The 20,333-nt window shown below is 41.5% G+C and overlaps 1 protein-coding gene across 9 annotated transcripts in view; it reads right to left on the bottom strand.

The window, feature by feature from the left end:
- The window catches only part of AFDN (afadin, adherens junction formation factor), a 350,456-nt gene that overhangs the window by 183,830 nt on the left and 146,293 nt on the right, over positions 1–20,333 (bottom strand). For all 9 annotated transcript variants that reach the window (XM_033938337.1, XM_033938335.1, XM_033938342.1 and 6 more), the window contains exons 10-11: positions 13,858–14,120; positions 5,149–5,215 (exon numbers count right to left, since the gene is read on the bottom strand). In XM_033938337.1, the coding sequence (XP_033794228.1) occupies positions 5,149–5,215; positions 13,858–14,120 (330 nt within the window). The remainder of the gene's footprint in view (positions 1–5,148; positions 5,216–13,857; positions 14,121–20,333) is intronic.

Raw genomic sequence — 20,333 nt, 5'->3', positions numbered from 1 at the left:
CAGTGCTCTATCCATCGGTGCACATCCCCTCCCACCCCGTGGTTCCACAGCTTCCTAAGCAGCCTTTCATGTGGCACCTTGTCGAAAGCCTTTTGAAAATCGAGGTAAATGATGTCGATGGGTTCCCCATTGTCCACCCGACTGCTTATTCCCTCAAAGAAGTACAGAAGGTTCGTTAAGCATGACCTTCCCTTACAGAATCCGTGCTGGCTTGTTCTCAGTAGGCCATTTCTCTCAATGTGCTCGCAAATGCCGTCCTTTATCATAGCTTCCACCATCTTCCCTATAATTGAAGTCAGGCTCACCGGCCTGTAGTTCCCGGGGTCACCCCTCGATCCCTTTTTGAAGATAGGTGTGACATTCGCCAATTTCCAATCCTCTGGTACCTCTCCAGTTTTCAAGGATAGGTTACAAACATGCTGGATTGTGCCCGCTATTTCTTGTCTTAGCTCCTTCAGAACCCTCGGGTGGATCCCGTACGGACCCGGTGATTTGCCGCATTTTAACCTGTCTATCTGTTTGAGGACATCCTCCTTACTTACCTCTATGTGCTCCAATTTCTCAGCCTGTTCCCCACTCATGAGCTCCTCTGAGTCCGGTATATTAGATGTGTCTTCTCTCGTGAACAGATCGGAGAAGGTTATCATGCTGCTGTACCGGGCCATGGTACGCCCTCACCTGGAATACTACGTCCAGCATTGGTCACCGTACATGAAGAAGGACATAGCATTGGTCACCGTACATGAAGAAGGGTACAGAGAAGAGTGACAAAAACTGGTTAAGGGCTGGAGTTGTCGTCGTACAGCGAGAGATTAGAGAAACTGGGCCTCTTCTCCCTTGAAAAGAGGAGACAGAGGGGACATGATCGAGACATTCAAGATACTGAAGGGAATGGACTTAGTAGATAAAGACAGGTTGATCACCCTCTCCAAGGTAGGGAGAACGAGAGGGCAATCTCTAAACGTAATACAAACGTAAGGAAGTTCCTTCTTCACACAGAAAGTGGTGAAAAACTGGAAACCTCTTCCGGAGGCTGTTATAGGGGGAAACACTCTCCAGGGATTCAAGACAAAGTTAGACAAGTTCCTGCTGAACCGGAACGTATGCAGGTAGGGCTCGTCTCAGTTAGGGCCCTGATCTTTGACCTAGGAGCCGCCGCGGGAGCGGACTGCTGGGCACAATGGACCACTGGTCTAACCCAGCAGCAGCAGTTCTTATGTTCTTAAGCCTCAAAGATGACTTCTTGGGTTTTACTATATTAGGACATTGCAAGCCTGTTTGTATAAAGTTCTGCTCACCAGCCGGTAGCTCTCCTCTTCTTCCACTTGCTTGGGAAGGTCCAAACCCTATGTCACGACATCTTCCTCCATACTCAGGCTCTCCTGCGAGACCTGGGAGCCTGAGTCGGCACTCGCCATACCGCTCCCGGTAGCCTCTGGGAGAGAACGCATCCTGACTTCCGGTAGGTTCTCAACCCCCAGGAAGATGGTGGCTCGAGAATGTGGGGGAGGTGCTCTCACGTCAGGACTCAGCATGGTCTCAAAGCCTCATAGAGACGCCTCCATTCCGTTCGTCTGGTGTGTCTCAAGTGAGGGTATCACCGACGGCGCAGATATGTCCTGCATTCGCCTCAACAGTTCCTCGATGTTGTTGAGGGTTGCTGTTCCGGAGTGCCGCAAGACTCCAGCGGCACTCCTACTTCTCCTCTTTGGCATGTCGAGGTAAGTATAAGAAAACAAACGCACCTAAAGGTGCTTTCATAGGCAGTTGCTCAGTAAAACGCATCAGCAGCCATCTTGGATCTAGAAGTCTTCAGCTATACTGCTTTTATCACATTCTCCAGCAAAGAGTTCCAAAGCTTTATTATGAGTGAAAAAATATTTTCTCTTATTTGTTTAAATGTGCTACTTAGCAATTCCATGGTATGTCCCTTGGTCATCGTATTTTAAGAAGTGTCCAAGTTTATTTAAATTTGATGTACGGCCCATCATTTAGATTTATGGATCATTTACGACATCTTATAAATAGTAAAAAGGAAAAGAAGGGAGGAAAACAGGATATAAGAAAGGGGTAAAGAGGAACTATAATTTATGATAGTACAGTTGGGAGAGGGAAGGGAAGGAGAGACAGAGATGCTGTCAAGTCGCCATAGCAGGCCCTATGTCAAACATTAAGAGAAGAAAAACAAAAAAGAGTAAAGAAAAAAGAGAAACAAATGTTGATGGAACTGGGTGAGAGAGAGTCTTGTGGAAAGCATCAGAGAGTCTGGTTGAAGACATTAAGCAGGACTGTTTTGAGTTGGACTTTAAAATAGTTTATTGATGGTTTGTGTTTACCTATTTCATGCCACTCAGGATTTTATAGACTTTATCTCCTCTCTAGCCTTTCCTCATATGGAGAGTAATTCCATCCCCTTCATTATTTTTGATTGCCAATCTTTGAATTTATTTTATTTCAATAACTCTGAGATGCAGTGACCAGAACTGCACACACTACTCAAGGTGATGACATGGCTTACGCTGAAATCACAGCATTGCAGAGTAAAGAAGTGCTTTATCGATCACTAAATTTCTTGAGCCACACCATAAGGCTGCCATTAACAAAAGGCATAGGGGAAACACAGTAAGAGTAAGCACATCCTCCTGAGTCACTTGAGAGCCATCAGAAGTCATATCTCAGGTTCTTAGAGGCAATTGTGCCTCCTCCAGCAATGGTCCTCATTCTGGGGGCACTTCAAAGATACTAGTGACCTTGGTGGTCTTGGGACCTATGCTCTGATGAGGTGCAATGTTGGATGTGTACAGGCCTCCCTACCTGGTGCTCAGCAACTTGACCCCTCGATGTTAAAGGACACATCCTTCCTCTTTTTCAGAGAGGAACTTGGAGGATAACCAATCCCAACAGCCTCTACATATTGGAGCATTTTGAGGGTTATCAATATATTTTGTACCAATGCATCCAGTGGCCCAGCAACTTTGGGACCCATAACACACTAATACTTCCCATGCCAAAGTCAATGGACTGGATTTACCTGCATAAAAAATTTGTAGTCATGAAAAGCAGCACAAACTAAGACTTCTTTTGGGCATAATTTACAGCGAGGTGGTTAATAGTCTAGGCCCCATGAGTTTCTGAAATGGATATAGTCCTGTTACACTGGGTGCATATCTTAAAGCTAATGGGAACTTTTTTCTGTCAATATGCTTTCTGGTGCATTGATCTTATAGGGTGTATTTTGGTTTTGACTATTCAGTGTGAACACCCTTTTTGTATTTGTGTTTTTGGAAAAAAAAACCCAGCCAAAGTGAAATCTCATGATTTTGAACGAAAATTCTCTAACTGAAAGCTCAAGGGCCTTAACTGATATCTAACCTGCAATGAGTACAAAAATTCAAGAAAAAAATGGCTAAAACTCTAACTGAGGTACTGCCAGGCAAAGTACTCCATAACAGTGACAGAAGTCGTCAAACATACAAATTTTACTTTAACAAGTGAAAAAAAGTGCAACTTGACACATGCTCCAGTCACACATGATCAACTAGCTCCGCAGAAAAAGATTAAGACTGTGGGGGTCTCATGAAACAGTGGCAGGCAGGAAATGGCACACGAACAGCAAAGCAACTCAAAAGCTGGAGTAGCATCCTGCGCTGTAAAGACTTGCTATCCTGCTTATCCTTGGAGAACTCTTCTCAAAATGGATTAAAACAAAACAAGTATCACAAGAATGTATCCTGGATTTTCCATAGGCTATGATACCTATCATTGAAGCAATATAAAGATTACCCAAAAATGATGTTCAGTATTAATAGCTTTCAAAACTGCACAGTTCTTCTCATATGTACAACAGGATGGTTTTATAAGCTACTGTCAAAATACTTCTATAAGCAAATCCAAGCTTGGCAATCATCTCAACCAATCATCACAGGCCAATCCAAGCCTGGCAAATATCTCAACTTTTGGCGCTTCTTTTGGTTGAAGAGACAACGACACGTTTATAAATGTCCTCTGAGGAAAGCGATGGTTTCGCCAAAACTCAGATCCTAGTCGGGACTCTGCTTTTGGGCACTTTGTTTGTTTTTTTATCCTACATAAAAACTGCTAATAAAGGATTACTGACCACATGATTGGATTTGACATCTGCAGTGCCTCTTTTTACTTGGATTCTGTTTGCTTTGAGGCTTGGTACCTTCTTTTCCTCTTTCCTAAACATCTCAACTAGCCCTAGAAACAGTGGTGATTGATACGAGATGGTAATTTTATATATCTTAGGAAGAAGCTTGTACCAAGGCACTTTCAAACAGCAAAAACCACAGCACTTCGAGGGCTCTCATCTGTTTAGTGGCATATGGTAACCATACTGCTCAGGTGGCCCCGGTTTAATACCTTCAAGCAAGTTTCTCCACTGAATATATTAAAATGCAAAAATAGAAGGGCAACCAATCATTTCTTCAGTGATCACAACTTTTGCAGTAACCTCCCTCTACCATCAGTGGAGATTGCCAGATTTCATACCAAAAATATACTTGACACAACGCATATACACTTCTCCCTCTGTAAAAATGTATCTTTACTGTAAACTGCTTTGAACTTCACGGTATAGCGCAGGGATCTCAAAGTCCCTCCTTGAGGGCCGCATTCCAGTCGGGTTTTCAGGATTTCCCCAATGAATATGCATTGAAAGCAATGCATGCACAAATATCTCATGCATATTCATTGGGGAAATCCTGAAAGCCCGACTGGATTGCGGCCCTCAAGGAGGGACTTTGAGATCCCTGGTATAGCGGTATATAAGAAATAAATTATTATTCGCAGTTTCAGCAATCATTTCAATTATTCACGGTTTTTAGCTTGCTGGCTCCTCCCCCCAAATGACATCAGCTTGCATAGAGAAATTGCTGATTCCAAGTGTTGATGGAGAAAATCGCTTCACCATGTTTTGCCTCTCCTTCAGGAACAGGCCAGGTCTTCCACCATGTTATTCGCGGTTTCACCATATTCACGATGGTTTTTAACAGAAAAAAGCGAACATATGAAAAAGTTATTCGTAGTTTTTCTGTATTCATGGGTCTGTTAATCCCCTATCACAGCGAATATGGAGGGAGAAGTGTATATAACAGTTCATGAGTGGTTCAACAGAAATGCTGATACCTTGCCAGCTGATAATGAAGTCCCACTGCGAACATCTCCCTCCAGATCAAATGTAGTTTCCTGAACTCTGAAAATGTTCAAAGAAAAAAGTAAAATTGCTAGTTTGTCAAATACAAGATATCACAATTTCAAAGATCAGCAAAGTAAACAAAAAGAGCTCAAGCTTTTATTCACATAATGTATAGTATTTACGTACTCCAGTAATTCAGAAGTGTACATTTTAATCTAGGTCTGTGTCTCACAATTAAAATGAAAAATATATTTTCCCAATGGATATTTTTATGTAGGTATATAAGTACCAAGGTGACCCCGTAGACATCGTATATCTAGATTTCCAAAAAGCCTTCGACAAGGTGCCCCACGAACGCCTACTGAAGAAACTGTGGAGTCACGGGGTGGAAGGGGACGTGCACAGATGGATCAAAAATTGGCTGGCGGACAGGAAGCAGAGGGTAGGAGTAAAGGGGCACTACTCTGACTGGATAGGGGTCACAAGTGGTGTTCCGCAGGGGTCAGTGCTGGGACCACTGTTGTTCAATATATTTATTAATGATCTAGAAACGGGGACAAAGTGCGAAGTTATCAAGTTCGCGGATGACACAAAACTCTCCAGAACGGTCAGAACTGTTGAGGAATGCAAAGACCTGCAGAGCGACCTGAACAAACTGAGTGAGTGGGCAAAAAAATGGCAGATGAGCTTCAATGTGGAGAAATGTAAGGTCTTGCACATAGGGAAGGGGAACTACATGTACAGCTATACGATGGGAGGGAGGGTACTCGGGGAAGGCAGCCAAGAAAAAGATCTGGGGGTATTGGTGGATAACACAATGAAGCCGGAGGCGCAATGTGCAGCGGCCTCAAAAAAAGCGAGCAGAATGCTGGGCATTATCAAAAAGGGTATCACTACCAGAACGAAGGAAGTTATCCTGCCACTGTATCGAGCAATGGTGCGCCCACATCTGGAATACTGCGTCCAATACTGGTCGCCATACCTCAAGAAGGACATGGCAATACTCGAGAGGGTCCAGAGGAGAGCAACGAGGATGATAAAGGGTATGGAGAACCTCTCATATGCCGAACGGTTAGACAGGCTGGGGCTCTTTACCCTGGAAAAGCGGAGACTGAGAGGGGACATGATACAGACTTATAAAATCATGAAAGGCATAGAGAAAGTGGAGAGGGACAGATTCTTTAAACTAGCAGGGGCAACTAAAACAAGAGGTCACTCAGAAAAACTGAGAGGAGACAGATTCAAAACAAATGCAAGAAAGTTCTTCTTCACTCAACGGGTGGTAGACACCTGAAACGCGCTTCCCGGAGAGGTGATAAGCCAGAGTACAATTCTGGGGTTCAAAAAGGGACTGGATGACTTCCTGGAAGCGAAGGGAATAACGGGGTACAGATAGAGGTTTACCTCACAGGACACTGAGCAAATAGGATATGGACTTTTTAGGTTAGGTAGGGAACATTTTCAGGTCATGGACCTGGAGGGCCGCCGCGGGAGCGGACTGCCGGGCGCGATGGACCCCTGGTCTGACCCGGCGGAGGCAATGCTTATGTTCTTATGTACCTCTCTAACAATTTATTAGAGTATGTATTGCAACATAATCATTAAATATAGGAATAAATATAAAAATTTTTATGTGAAGTGCTCAGACCACGCACCTACATGCTCAATGGATTTAAGCATCAGTGGCTCATGGGACCATCACATCACTCAAAAAGACCCATACTGCCCAAAGCCTTCAAATATGACTATACTGTAAAAGCTGAAATTTATACCTCTATGTACACCAAGTTTGTCCTGCTTATACTGTGAATGTACTCTTGTAACCCGTTCTGGGCTCCTTTGGGAGGATTGGGCTAAATAAATAAATAATCTAATCTAATCTAATCCTTAGGTTTGTATACCACATCATCTAAATAAAATAAAGCCAAGATACTTAACTTTGCCTTATTAATGGTGTTATTCCATTTCAGCCACTACTTGCTACCCCTTGTATGCTGTTACACCATGCTACACTCCCCTGTGAAGTGACTCCCCGATCCGGATTTCGCAAAATGCTTCATCAGGAGGGGAAACTCTCAGAGACTGCATAAACAGGGAAGGACAACCAGCCAGACCCACACCAAGGAAGGGTATATAAGTACCTACATAAAAAAAAATAATTTTGTATCTGGAGCAATGGAGGGTTAATTGGTATGCTCAGAGTCGCAAGAAGCTGCAGTAGGAATCAAACCTGGTTCCTTTGGTTCTCAGGCCATTGCTCTATTACGCTACTCCTCAACCACAACTAACAAACATCACACAACACCTAGGCAATTGCAGTATATGGCTCTAGCTTCTAATGAGAATTAAATCAAGAACTGTGCATTCCCCAGAGAAAATGCTGCAAAGCACAAAGCAATGAAGGTAACAGAAGCATGAAAAAAAAAAAAGCACTTATTTTGCCATGATATTCAAATACTGGAGTGGAAAAACTTGGGACAGGTCAATTCCACTGAGCTCAGTTTTGGGGACGACCCCCTTCTTCAGAAATCCTTACTGTAGCTTGTAACCAAATTACTGGTGTGGACAAACCGACACTAAACAATAGAATTGCAACTGCTTCCTGCTGGAGAGCAAACGGGGCTGTTCTGCTAAAGGCTAACAGTCTAATAAAAGACGAAAAATGACAAGGTAATCAGAACTGGGAGATGAAGAGGCTCATTCACAGAAGACAAACCATACAGGAGGTAAAACCAGATTCTCATAAATGAACAGGTGAAGAAGAGGATTGTCTGCACATATTCTGTGTTGGCAGAATCTCTATACAGAATAGAGGCATCACTAGAGCAGAGGAAGGTCTGAGCCATGTGGTACCAAGTTCTTGTTGCATGAAAAATACAAGGTTGCTTTTCAAGTGCTCTTCAGTATTTTCTAACTTCTTGTACTTTAGTGTAGTGTCACTATTACTGTCTTCAGCACTGAGGTAATGGCACTTCATGACCACTTTTGAATCATGTGATTCAGAAGGATCCTCTTGCTCACACCTATGCTATAGGTGTAAAGACATTTGTACTTTACAATAAGAAATTGCAGGTGAGACTGGTGCTGACCTTTCATAACAGGACTTTTGAAATCACTGCATGAGGGGATGGAGACATCAAAAGAGGAAGATCTAGACCGCACAGAATCCTCAAATTTCTGCACGGAAGATTTTTTTTTTTCTTTGTTATAGCTCTTCGATGCCTCGTAATAGTTAAGAAACTAAATGAAACTATTCTTCCAAGCAGATAGGGTTTGCCCCATCCCATCCTTACAAGCTCTGACCCCATCCCTGCCCCATGAACTCAGTCTGATCCCATCTGTAAAAGTCTCAAGTTATGATTTTATATTTAAACCATTTTATTAAAGTATAAAAAAACTATTCTATACAACTGTTATTTTATAAATCACAAATGCAATACAGATCAAGGATCAACAAAACCTGTCTCCCCTCACAAATATCCCCTCCACCATCAGGAAAACTGAACAAGCCACAGAATGCTACATAGAAAATTCATTCTAATTGAATACCTCTGTCACACACAGAGAACACAAACGCCAAATACTTAATAGCTGACCAAAAATGATAAACATAAATTAAACCAATATCCTAAGAAGTCATACATTCCATTTCCTCCTATACTGTGCAAAATATAAAGATCACAAATGTCAGGAGTGCGCAACTAGGGTAACTGTCCCCTGGAAGCTGAAGGTGGCACGGCCTGTTAGTGGGTTTTAGGGTCCCCTCCCAATTTCTGTCCATGTCTAACACGATAAACATTTCAATTCTGACATATTCTAATCACAAACTAGAAAATAAAATTATTTTTCTACCTTTTGATGTATAGTCATTTCATTTTTTTAAGTCATGTTGGTCCCAGGCTCTAGTTTCTGTTTTCCTCTGTCTTCTCTTATTTACTCGCCAGGGTCTCCTGCTCATTTGTCATTTCTTTCTCTGTGCTCAACATTAATCCTTCATTTGTATACTTATCTTTCCCTTCTCTGCATCTCCTATACTTTCCTGTCCACCATCTCCCCCATATTTATCATCACTATGTCCCTAACCCCTCCCCTTGCATCCCGATGGCCCCCAAGTTCAGCATCTCCCTTCTCTGTAACTATTATTCCCTATATCTAGCACCTTCCCTGTTTCTATGTAACTCCTCTCCCATTGCCCCTCTATGTCCATGTACCTTTCTCAAGCAGCATCCCCCTTTGTATCCGTGTCTCTAGTCTCCTCTCCATAACCATTATTTCCCCCCTGTTTCTTTATACCTTCCTGTGCATCTCTCCTCCTCTCTGTGTTGTGTGTTCAATATTTCACTCTCACCTCCTTCATCTGCTTACTACAACATCTCTTTCCCTTTTCTTCCCCTCTACCCACAGGTCCAGCATCTTTCTACCTTCCCTCCAGCAGCCCCCTCCCCCTTCCCTCTAGCTCCAATCTCCATCCACACACTACTCCAGCACTCTTCTCCCGTTCCTTTAGCTCCAGCACCCATCTCCCTTCAGTTTCAGCACCCCCATCTCCTGGAGATCCAGCACATCTCTCCCATTTGTGCAACTCCAACCCCTTCCTGCAGCTCTCTCTCTTCCTTTCCAATCCCCCCTTCCCATAGATCCAGCACAATTCTTCCTTCTCTCCAGCACCAGGAGAAAACAGGAAGTTGCATCATAAGCACAGGACCCTGCAGAGGGAAAGTCACAAGCAGGCCTGTGTGGGATTCGTAGGCTCCAGAAGGGAGGGAAAAAAGCTCAGGGAGTGGTAAGTACAGGAGTTTTCCCCCCATGTGAGCAAAACGTTTTACCACTCCCATGGAGTGGCGAAAGGTTTTGCTCCAAAACCTATGGTAAACATCTCAATTTTTTTCCCAGTTCACTACTTCCAAGTTCACAGGGATATACATGAATGCTTATAAGCCCTTCCTGGTGATGCACTAAACTCAAATATTTAAGAGCATATAGAGCTCATTAGCAGATATCATTCTCTAGCAGATTTTGTAGCATCAATAAAAAAGTACAGTGGAACCTTGGTTTACGAGCATAATTCATTCCAGAAGCATGCTCGTAAACCAAAATACTCGTATATCAAAGCGAGTTTCCCCACTGGAAATAATGGAAACTCGCTTTGATACGTTCCTCCCCCCCCCCCACAAGGCCAGCGGCGCTGCTCCCCCCCCCCACTCGCAAAGACCCCCTTTCTGCGCGAACCGGCATCTCCGAGAATCTCGGAGAGAGGGAGAATTAGAAGTCCTTGAGCATGCGCAGATGCATGCTCAAGGCCGGCAGAAGCAGGAAGATCTTCTAGAGGCACCGGCACGTCCTGTGGGCTGCGTGCCGGTGCCAGACGGGAGTGTAAGTTTATGTAGTTCGGGCGGGGGGGGGCCTCGCAAATCGAGTTAACACTCGGTTTGCGAGACAAGTTTTGCGAGAATGTTTTGCTCGTCTTGCAAAACACTCGCAAACCGAGGTTTGACTGTAAATATATTTATTTAGAAAAATTAAACATGCAAGAGAAGAACCACAATTTCAGAAAACAAGAAAAGACTTTTCAATGAAAAAAAAGTTGGGAGAGCTTTGATTCAGCATCTATTCAGCAAAAAAGAAATAACAAAACTGAAGAGACTGGGGGAACAGAGGGGACCATAGCAGACAGAAAGGGCCATGCATTCTTAGAACTTTACAATAGTTTTGAGTTCTAGAAAATATGGTCTATCCTGGAGACTTCAGTTAACACCCACTTGTGTTTCTGATTAAACTCTAATTAAGAAAGGGTCACATGATGCCATGGTGCTGAGTGGCTGCTAGTTAGCTCGGCTCCTTTGAATTTATTTATTTAAAACATTTATAATCTGCTTTTTACCAAAGTGGCTCACAGTCCACAGTCTTTTGAATCTTGAACAAGTTCAGCGATTTAGACGTTTTAGGACTGAGTATCGGTTTTGAGCTTTATTTCTTACCCACTGGAGTAATGGCGACTAAAAATATTTTTTAAAGATTGGTACCGACTTCGTGGCAGTATTTTCCGACCGCGAACCACCAAGGAGAGGGCAGCGGGAGAGGCAAGAGAGAACAGCCAGAGCGCTGTGAGTGCAAGAAATCACTCGCGGTACGCTCCGACTGCCTCTTCCTGCACTAAGTCAGGCCTTATCCAATCAGGAGCTGTTTGACATACAGCTCCCGATTAGATAAGGCCCGATTTAGTGCAGGAAGAGGCAGTCTGAGCGTACCGTGAGTGATTCCTTGCACTCGCGGCGCTCCGGCTGCTCTCCTGCTGCCCTCTTCAGGCTCCCCCATGAAAAACCATATTTGCAGTTTTTTGAGATTCGCAGGGGGTTCCTGGAACAGAACCCCCGCAAATATCAGGGGGAGTACTGTATACTGTTTCACAAAGGTTTATTGGTGGATAAACTGAGTACTCGCATAGACCCTTTGGGGTGCCATGTCGTGGCTCGAATTGGTACTCTGTAATTTGTATGCACCTAACAACTATGACAAGAACTTCGAAGGTATAGTGGCTACTTTGCTGAACTATTCTAATTGTCCTTGCATTGTTGGGGAGATTTCAATAGAGGACATAAGAACATAAGAATTGCCGCCGCTGGGTCAGACCAGTGATCCATCGTGCCCAGCAGTCCACTCATGCGGCGGCCCTCTGATCAAAGATCAGTGCCCTGAGACTAGCCCAACCTGAGTATGTTCCGGTTCAGCAGGAACTTGTTTAACTTTGTCTTGAATCCCTGGAGGGTGTTTTCCTCTATGACAGACTCCGGAAGACTGTTCCAGTTTTCTACCACTCTCTGGGTGAAGAAGAACTTCCTTACGTTTGTACGGAATCTATCCCCTTTCAATTTTAGAGAATGCGCTCTCGTTTTCCCTACCTTGGAGAGGGTGAACAACCTGTTCTTATCAACTCAATCTATTCCCTTCAGTACCTTGAATGTTTCCTCTCAATCTCCTCTGTTCGAGGGAGAAAAGGCCCAGTTTCTCTAATCTTTCGCTGTATGGCAACTCCTCCAGCCCCTTAACCATCTTAGTCGCTCTTCTCTGGACCCTTTCGAGTAGTACCGTGTCCTCCTTCATGTACGGCGACCAGTGCTGGATGCAGTACTCCAGGTGAGGGTGTACCATGGCCCGATATCGGAACTTAACTCTATGCTCAAAAGGCTTCCCTCCTTTCCTTATGGTATCCTTTGAGTTGAATATACTTTGATAGCATAACATTATATTGAAAGTTAATTCGTTTTAATCAGGGAACAAGTGAATATATCCCCTAGGTGTTTGGAATTTAAAGTTTCTCCCAGGACTAACTTCGGGGGCTTTTCAGAGTTGGGGCACTCAAGGCATACATTCCTTGGCCCAGGTCCTAGATGGGGAGGACTCTCTTATCTTATCCAGCACTTACTCTAGTGGTGGGGCCGGGTGATCTTTATGGTTACATACAGTTGATACACTGTGACAGCCCTGCGGACTGAAGGTTTTTCTTTTGGATTCACCAAAAGACTACAACAGCTTTGTGCAGGAGATGCAGGGGTCCCACTGTCTGTTTCCCATTTACATTAGATTATCTGGGATATTTTGCCCCATAGATCGTATGCTGAACTAGTACATAAGTGGAGTGACAAATTGTGAGTGCCTATATGGGACACTGATGTTCATCAGGCTATGTTGTGTATACCCACACTTATAACCAGTTCTATATGGAGAGAATGTACTTATAGAATCTTACATAGACTGTACTTCACTCAAGTACAGGCCTTCCATTCAGGTTAGACTTCTTCCATATGCAATAAATGTGCTCAAGAGGCCAATTCCTTCTCTCACACCTTATGGTGATACCCCAAGATTAAGTCTTTTTGTGATCAAATCTTGTGCTATTTGGGTAGATTGTGGGGCACCCCTGTGTTATCTTCTTTAGAGGCTTTGTTTGGCAAGGCTGCTTCTTATGGAGTTTTTGGGAAGGGGAGGAATCTGCTATTCATAAAGCTTGTATGGTGGGTCACAAATGTATAATGCAATTTTGGTTACATGATTCTCCCACTGGGATTCTCACAGTGGCAGAACCAATTTCGTTGTCTGCTGTTATTTGAAGCTCGAGAGGCTCATCTGTCTGCAAAGCGTAAAAGAACCTTTCTACAACTATGGAACCCATATTTTCGTTCTTTACCACGTAGAGCCAGATGTTTGATACTGATTGACTTGACACTTTGGACTTTGTGATGCAAGGTTATTTCCAATCTGGGGATGTATTGGTTGGGAGGGCGGGGGTACCTTTAAGGAATAATTTGATAGACATGTCTTTGTACACAGTTTCTAGTGTATTGCTGTACAGGAAGTTGGCCCATAAGACACCAGGCTCCCTTCGCTTTGTCAAGATTCTTGTTGGATTTTGTACTCTGCTATTTCTATTGTCAGACATGTTTCTTCAACAAAACAGACTGAACATAAAGCTCTATTTAAATGTTTTTCCCACTACCATACAAGGCATATTAGCGCAAGAAAAAGCCTACATACTCTGCACTAAATGAACCATGGATCTAGTCTCAAAGTTGTATACACAACCAAAATAATCCAGGTAACTTGATTTATTCATGGGTATGTGGAACATCTTATTTAAGACAAAGTAAAAAAAAAAAATTATATATATATATATCACATTTCATTATGTGTTCCTTACTTACCCAGACTTCTGTCTCTGGCTTTTAACTACATGACTTCCATCTGTGGCTCTTTTACTAATAATAGGGTCTTGACTGGGATCCACAAATTTAAATACGTGAGATGACCCAAACTGCACCTTCATTCCACTCTGCAACATAGTTGTCTCTGAGATTCGCTGACCTTCAACATAAATATCTGCATCTATGTTCCGCGGGGTAACTGTCACCACTCCATCCATGTTGGTGAGGTCACAATGGTGAGACTGGATTCCAGGGCCAAATAGCTACAAAGACAGTTGAATTTCAATAACTAAATCTTTAGACTTCACATTTTCGTAAGTTTCTTCATCAGACTGTAAAATGTTTGCTCAATTACTATATCTAGCATTTTGGTTTACTAAATTTAATGTCCAATCTTTTCAAAGAGCATCAAAAAATACAAATAACATTTTGAACAAGCACATTATCAATTACAAACATTCACTATATTAATGTAATGTTAAGCTTTGTGATGAATGCAAGTTTTTGCATTTCAATTCATACTTAGTTTAACCCTAAGACATACCACATGTATATTACAAAACCCGTCTGATCAAGTTTATGTGGGAAGAACTTGCAGATAAATGAAAAATAATTAACCATACACAATGCTAGGGCTTATTTTCAGGGTAGATCTTATTTTCGGGTCTTATTTTGTATTCAAGGCAATCCAATTTAGAAGCCTTTTATTTAAACTATGATTTTTATTTCAGAATTTTTATAACCATACAAACCAATGCTGAAACACACACTGCATAATATAAATCACTTAACCCCTCCCCCCACACACACACACACACTCACTCAGTATTTTGCAAATACATAGTAAACCGCAGTTTCAGATGTAATTTAAACAAAAGGGGAACCATACTGGTATGAAATTAGAGAGCACACAACCTAAAATCTGCCTATCAAAATTACATATCGCTTGCCTCTTGATTAAACCAGTCTAGGAAGGGTTCTCTGATTTATTATTATTATTTTTTTTTTTCAAAAGCCAAATGACAATGTTTGAAAGAAAATATGCTTGCCAGAGCTTTGATCTTAAACTACCAATTTGTAGCAAACCCCCTAGTTGTCTAACATCTAGCTACTTCTCCACACATAGTAGCTGCAATAAAAAATACTTTGATCACTGGGTAATTTCAGAGACTATATTTTGGATATAACACAATTATAGTCAGCCCAAAATGGTTTGATAAGAGGATAATCCTACCATTTAAGTTATCAAGTTCTCCACAGCTTTGCCAGCCCTTAGGTGAGATTGTAGATAAGAAGTCGCCCATGCTGACTTGAAAAATCAGGCAGGGTACAGACTAATACAAGCACTGAAAAGATCATCATAATAAGACAGGAGAGCAATACCAAACACACTCAGTAATAAGAAGAAACAAGAAAATGAAAGAAGAGAACTAGGGGAAAACAGAATAAAACACAGGCTAAGAAACCAGAAGTGCAGTATCTTAAAAAGGAGAGGATTCTGTACCTAACTACCATTATATGCCTGCTGGAACAATCAAGTTTTTATTACTAATTTAAATTTTTTAAATGACAACTCACTATGGATTGAGATATAAAACAAAGCTTTAGATCTAGTGAACTTGAGTTGTGTGCTCTCTGGTTTTGGGAGTACAAGGCAGTGATTGTTAAGGAGCGCAGAACCTGATTTAGTGAGTAAGGAATTGTGAGTGAGGATATTCTAGAAAATCTGTTAAAAATGCCTTAACATTATAGACGGGTAACCAATGAAGTTTTTTAAACAAATGAGAATGTGATCAAAATGAACACGGCAAAGCAACCTGACTCCCATGTTTTGAAGGGACTGAAGATTAAAAAAAAATAATAATAATAGACTGAGTTAAGCCAGTACAAACAATATTGCAATAACGTAACCTGGAAATAACCAAGGAAAGAATGAGGACATGAAAACTATCAAAACTAAACACATGCCTGATGGAGGGTAACTGGCAGAGTTTGGCAAAATAAGATCTGCTTAGATTTGATACCTGCAGTGTAAGATTGGTGTAGAGTATGATTCCTAAGTAAGGGAAAATTGGGTTATTACCTCAATAATTTTCTTTGTAGTGGAAAGGCAAAGGATTCCAAACAGTAGGTTTTGTATCCTTAAGTCGCATGTTAAAATCACCTATTAATAAAACTTCCCCTTTTTTAGGTATATTCTGAATATCTATTATTAAATCTCTGTCCACTTCTTCTGTCTGTGAAGTCCTGTATATCACACAAAAGTAAATATATTTACCATTCCCTCTTTCCAAATTGATCCACAATGCCTCTTCCTTGCCCTGCAGCTTCTGCAATTGTGTGGCTTTAATATATTCTTTAACATATAATGCTACTCCCCCCTCCTTTTCTCCCTACCCTGTCTTTTCTGAACAGATTATAGCCCGGTAAAACTACATCCCAGTCATGGTTCTCCATGAACTATGTCTGTGATTGCCACTATATCCAACTCATCTTCTTCCATCACAGCTTCTAGATCTAGAATTGTGTTTCCTTATTTCGAGCATCCACTATAATAAAACCCTTAGCGCGCATGCACAGTTGAAACTTCATGCGGCCATGATCCCTGATCCGTGTTGCAGCGTTGCTACATGCGAAATAGGAGCCTTCGGCGGTTTGCAATGCATGCAGCGGTTTCCCCAGCAACGTTCCTGCCTGGATCTCAGACACCAGCTGACTTCTGACGATGCCTCTCCTTCTCACCCCTGGACCAGCAGCGGCAGCAGCTGCGGGGCATTTGCTAGTCCGGCCCACTTCGATAATGTGAAGCAGGACGGTCTAGCAAAAGCCCCGAGGCTGCCCGGCCTAACGAATGCTGGACAGTGAGCAGGTAAGGAAGAAGGGCTACTGCTGGACAGGGGGAGCAGGGAAGGGGTGCTGCTGGACATGTTGGAGGTAAAAGTAAGGGAGAAAGAAAGAAAGAGAAAAAGAAAGAAAGAAAGAAACAGAAAGGGAGAAAGAAAGAGAGAGAGAGAGAAAGGCCTAAGTCTACACATCTATTGTAGCACCCATTAATGTAACAAGCTAAAAAAACTAGTAAGTATATACTGTTTTCCAGACATTGCCCCCCTTTTCCATTTGTGTAGAGCAGGGATGTCAAAGTCCCTCCTCGAGGGCTGCAATCCAGTTGGATTTTCAAGATTTCCCTAATGAATATGCATGAGATCCATTTGCATGCACTGCTGTGAGACCATCCAACCCTAGAGTGCTTCCCCCCTTAATGACTCTATGGCCTCCTAAACCTCCTTGTTTGATACAGCCTTCTCCAGTATCTCCTTTTGATCCAACTTTTACTCATGAAGGTTAATCTCCACTCAATATCACTCTGCAATATGTTTATCTCTAGCATACAATGTCTGGAATGTCTGGAATGTTCCTGAATCTTTACCACACTTACTCACCCACTATCACTCCTTACTGTCCATATATGTCCAGATATTTATTTTGCTTTTAACTAGTTTGCCAAATTTCTCCCCTTTGTTAACATATTCAAAAAAGTGTTTCACCCTATCCTATTTATAGACTATTTCTCCTACTGATAATCCATCTGACACCTAGCCAATTCTGTTACTGGATTAGGAAACAAATACATTTTTTATGTTGCTGTTCTAGTGCACAGATCATCTCCCTTAATTTCCCTCTCCCTATTACCTCTCCCTTTTCTCAAAAGATGCTATGAAAATCAGGGCGCGCAGGTTCACAGCATTCATACCATTCCATACTATATCAACTGGTCTTCTTCTCCATGCTTATTGTGCCTGAAGAGTTCTTCCACATCTTTACGTTATTTTTCATAAGTTTGCTCGTCATGAAGGAGGCCATAATTCAGTCTCCAAAATTTTAAAGCTGTCACAGTTCCACTTCCACCCAAACCAGGGCATGGTCTGCTCATATGATTGTTCCATTGCCCACTTTCCTGATGTCCTATTCTACCAAAATCAGGTCCATTCTAGAACAGCAGCTAGAGATCTTCAAATTAAAGGTATAATCTTGTTTTTTCCATTTAAATATATTTCAAATCATAAGTATAAGCAAATTATAAGCAAACTACTAATACAATCATTTGCAAGTAAACCACATTATAAGGAGAATGTAGAGAGACACCGTGGACTGTGAGAATGTGGACTGTGGATCAAACAAAACAACAAACTCAAATGATCAGCAGTGACATCTATATCCATCATATCTTTTCAGAAACATGCAACTTCTCCAATTGATCAGGATTCAGGAAAACAAACTTAATTTCCAGATAGCCCACTAAACATTTACAGAAAAAGGTTTTGAAATAAAAACCCCTATAGTTCATGTCCTTGTCCTCAACTGCAAAAGGACTTATGACACAATGAGTAGTAGAGGCCACAGACATATGACAGTAGATAAAGGAAAAACGGCTCATTCCGTCCATGTGAAGCATCCACTATCTACTCTCCTAAGAGATCCCATGTGCCGTACAAACGTAAGGAAGTCCTTCTTCACCCAGAGAGTGGTGGAAAACTGGAATGCTCTTCCGGAGGCTGTTATAGGGGAAAACACCCTTCAGGGATTCACGACAAAGTTGGACAAGTTCCTGCTGAACCAGAACGTAAGCAGGTAAGGCTAGTCTCAGTTAGGGCTCTGGTCTTTGACCTAAGGGCTGCCGCAAAAGCGGACTGCTGGGCATGATAGACCACTAGTCTGACCCAGCAGCAGCAATTTTTATGTTCTTATGACAAGGTCCAAAGCTTTGCATTGACATCCATGAGATTGAAGGTATCATAACATAACATTGTACTTATTGACCGCGTAACCAGAAGTTCAACGTGGTTTACAAAAAGTTATAAAAGTAAACATGTTACATGAAATAAGATGATTCTTTAAACAGTCAAATATTTAGAAAAAAGATAGGTCTTCAATTGTTTTCTAAAATGGCCATAGGAATGGGTAATAAGCAAAAATATTTGGAATTCATTGTCATGATGAGATGCCAAAGTATGATTCAGAAATTTCTTACTCCTGCAACCCTAGACAGATGGAAAATTAAACAAAGGATGGGTTCTTCTACTATGTCCGTATGATGCTAAAGAAAATCTATTGATTAAGTAAGGAGCTGTACCATAAACAGCCTTGTAACAGAAACAACCTAGTTTAAACAATACCCAGGCATCCATTGGCAATCAATGCAATTTGCGATAAAAGGGTGTAACATGATCAAATTTCTTCAGGCCATAAATCATTCTGACCGCTATATTATGTATTATTGTAAGTCTTGCTAATTCTTTCTTGGCGACTGTCAGATAGATAATATTACAATAATCGAGAAGATTCAGTAGTAACGATTGAACCCAGTAATCTAAAAGCAGTAAATTCAAAATAAGATCTAATTGTTTGCAATTTCCATAACATGTAAGCTTCTTGGTCTTTTTGGGGATGGATTTGATGACCACATTCTAGAGTGGCAATTGAACCTTGCTTAACCCAGAATCTGATGGAACATGATAATTCATGTCCACCTTCTTGCCAGCAGGAACCACCAAGACTTTCATGTCTTACTGTTTCTTGTGAAAGAGAAGCTTGATGGGCACAGCTATCGACCCTTTAGGAGAGAATCCAAGTACTTGAGGCAACCAAAGTAATGAGTTCTGCATGCTATAGGCCTGTGGGGAAATGGGCGGACAACAACAAGATCTACAGACTGGTGAGAATCTCTCTACTATTACACCTTTAATATCACTTGAAAAAACTGCAGCGGTAACCCTGGAGTCTTTATGGGATCTTATGCTGGCTTTGTGAAGGCCATAAGTCCCAATCTTCAGCAAACTGAAAGGAAACTATTGGAACATTGTAAAGAGTTAAAGGATATGAAAGTTAAAGTGACTGCCTCTAATGTTTTGCTTCAGAAACATGACCAGGAAATAACAATCTTTAAACAATTGCATGAGAACATGTTAAAGGACAATGTCAATCTTAGAATGAAAGTGGAAATGCTTGAAAGCAATTCACTTTATAAAAATTTAAGATTGATTAATTTCCCTAGGATTACTTCTGTAACACCTAGGAAAATGCTTAAAAGATATTTACTAGAAATATTGGGAATTTCGGAGGAAATGTTACCTCCATTTTCTTCTGTATATTATCTTTCTGAAAAAAATCAAGTTTTAAAAACCTTACCAGATCAAGAGCCTTTTTTTTTTTTTTTTTTTTAATTCTTTATTCATTTTTAATCAATCAACAAGTGTACAAAGTAAAACCATACATTGTCTCATAAACAACACTTGGAAGATCTATCAAGATAAACAACAATTGTGTGTGTGTATATATATATATATATATATATATATATATATATATATATATATATATATATAAACCTATAACCCACCCACCCTCCCCAATCTTATTATTAATATACAGAGCCTTTAAAAGTATCTGAAATGCTGGAAATATCTGATAGAGGCAGC

This window comes from Geotrypetes seraphini, chromosome 3 (genome assembly GCF_902459505.1).
Source record: "Geotrypetes seraphini chromosome 3, aGeoSer1.1, whole genome shotgun sequence".
Classification (NCBI taxonomy): domain Eukaryota; kingdom Metazoa; phylum Chordata; class Amphibia; order Gymnophiona; family Dermophiidae; genus Geotrypetes; species Geotrypetes seraphini.
Note: the sequence above shows the minus strand (reverse complement) of the source record. Positions and strands in the feature narration are given on the sequence as shown.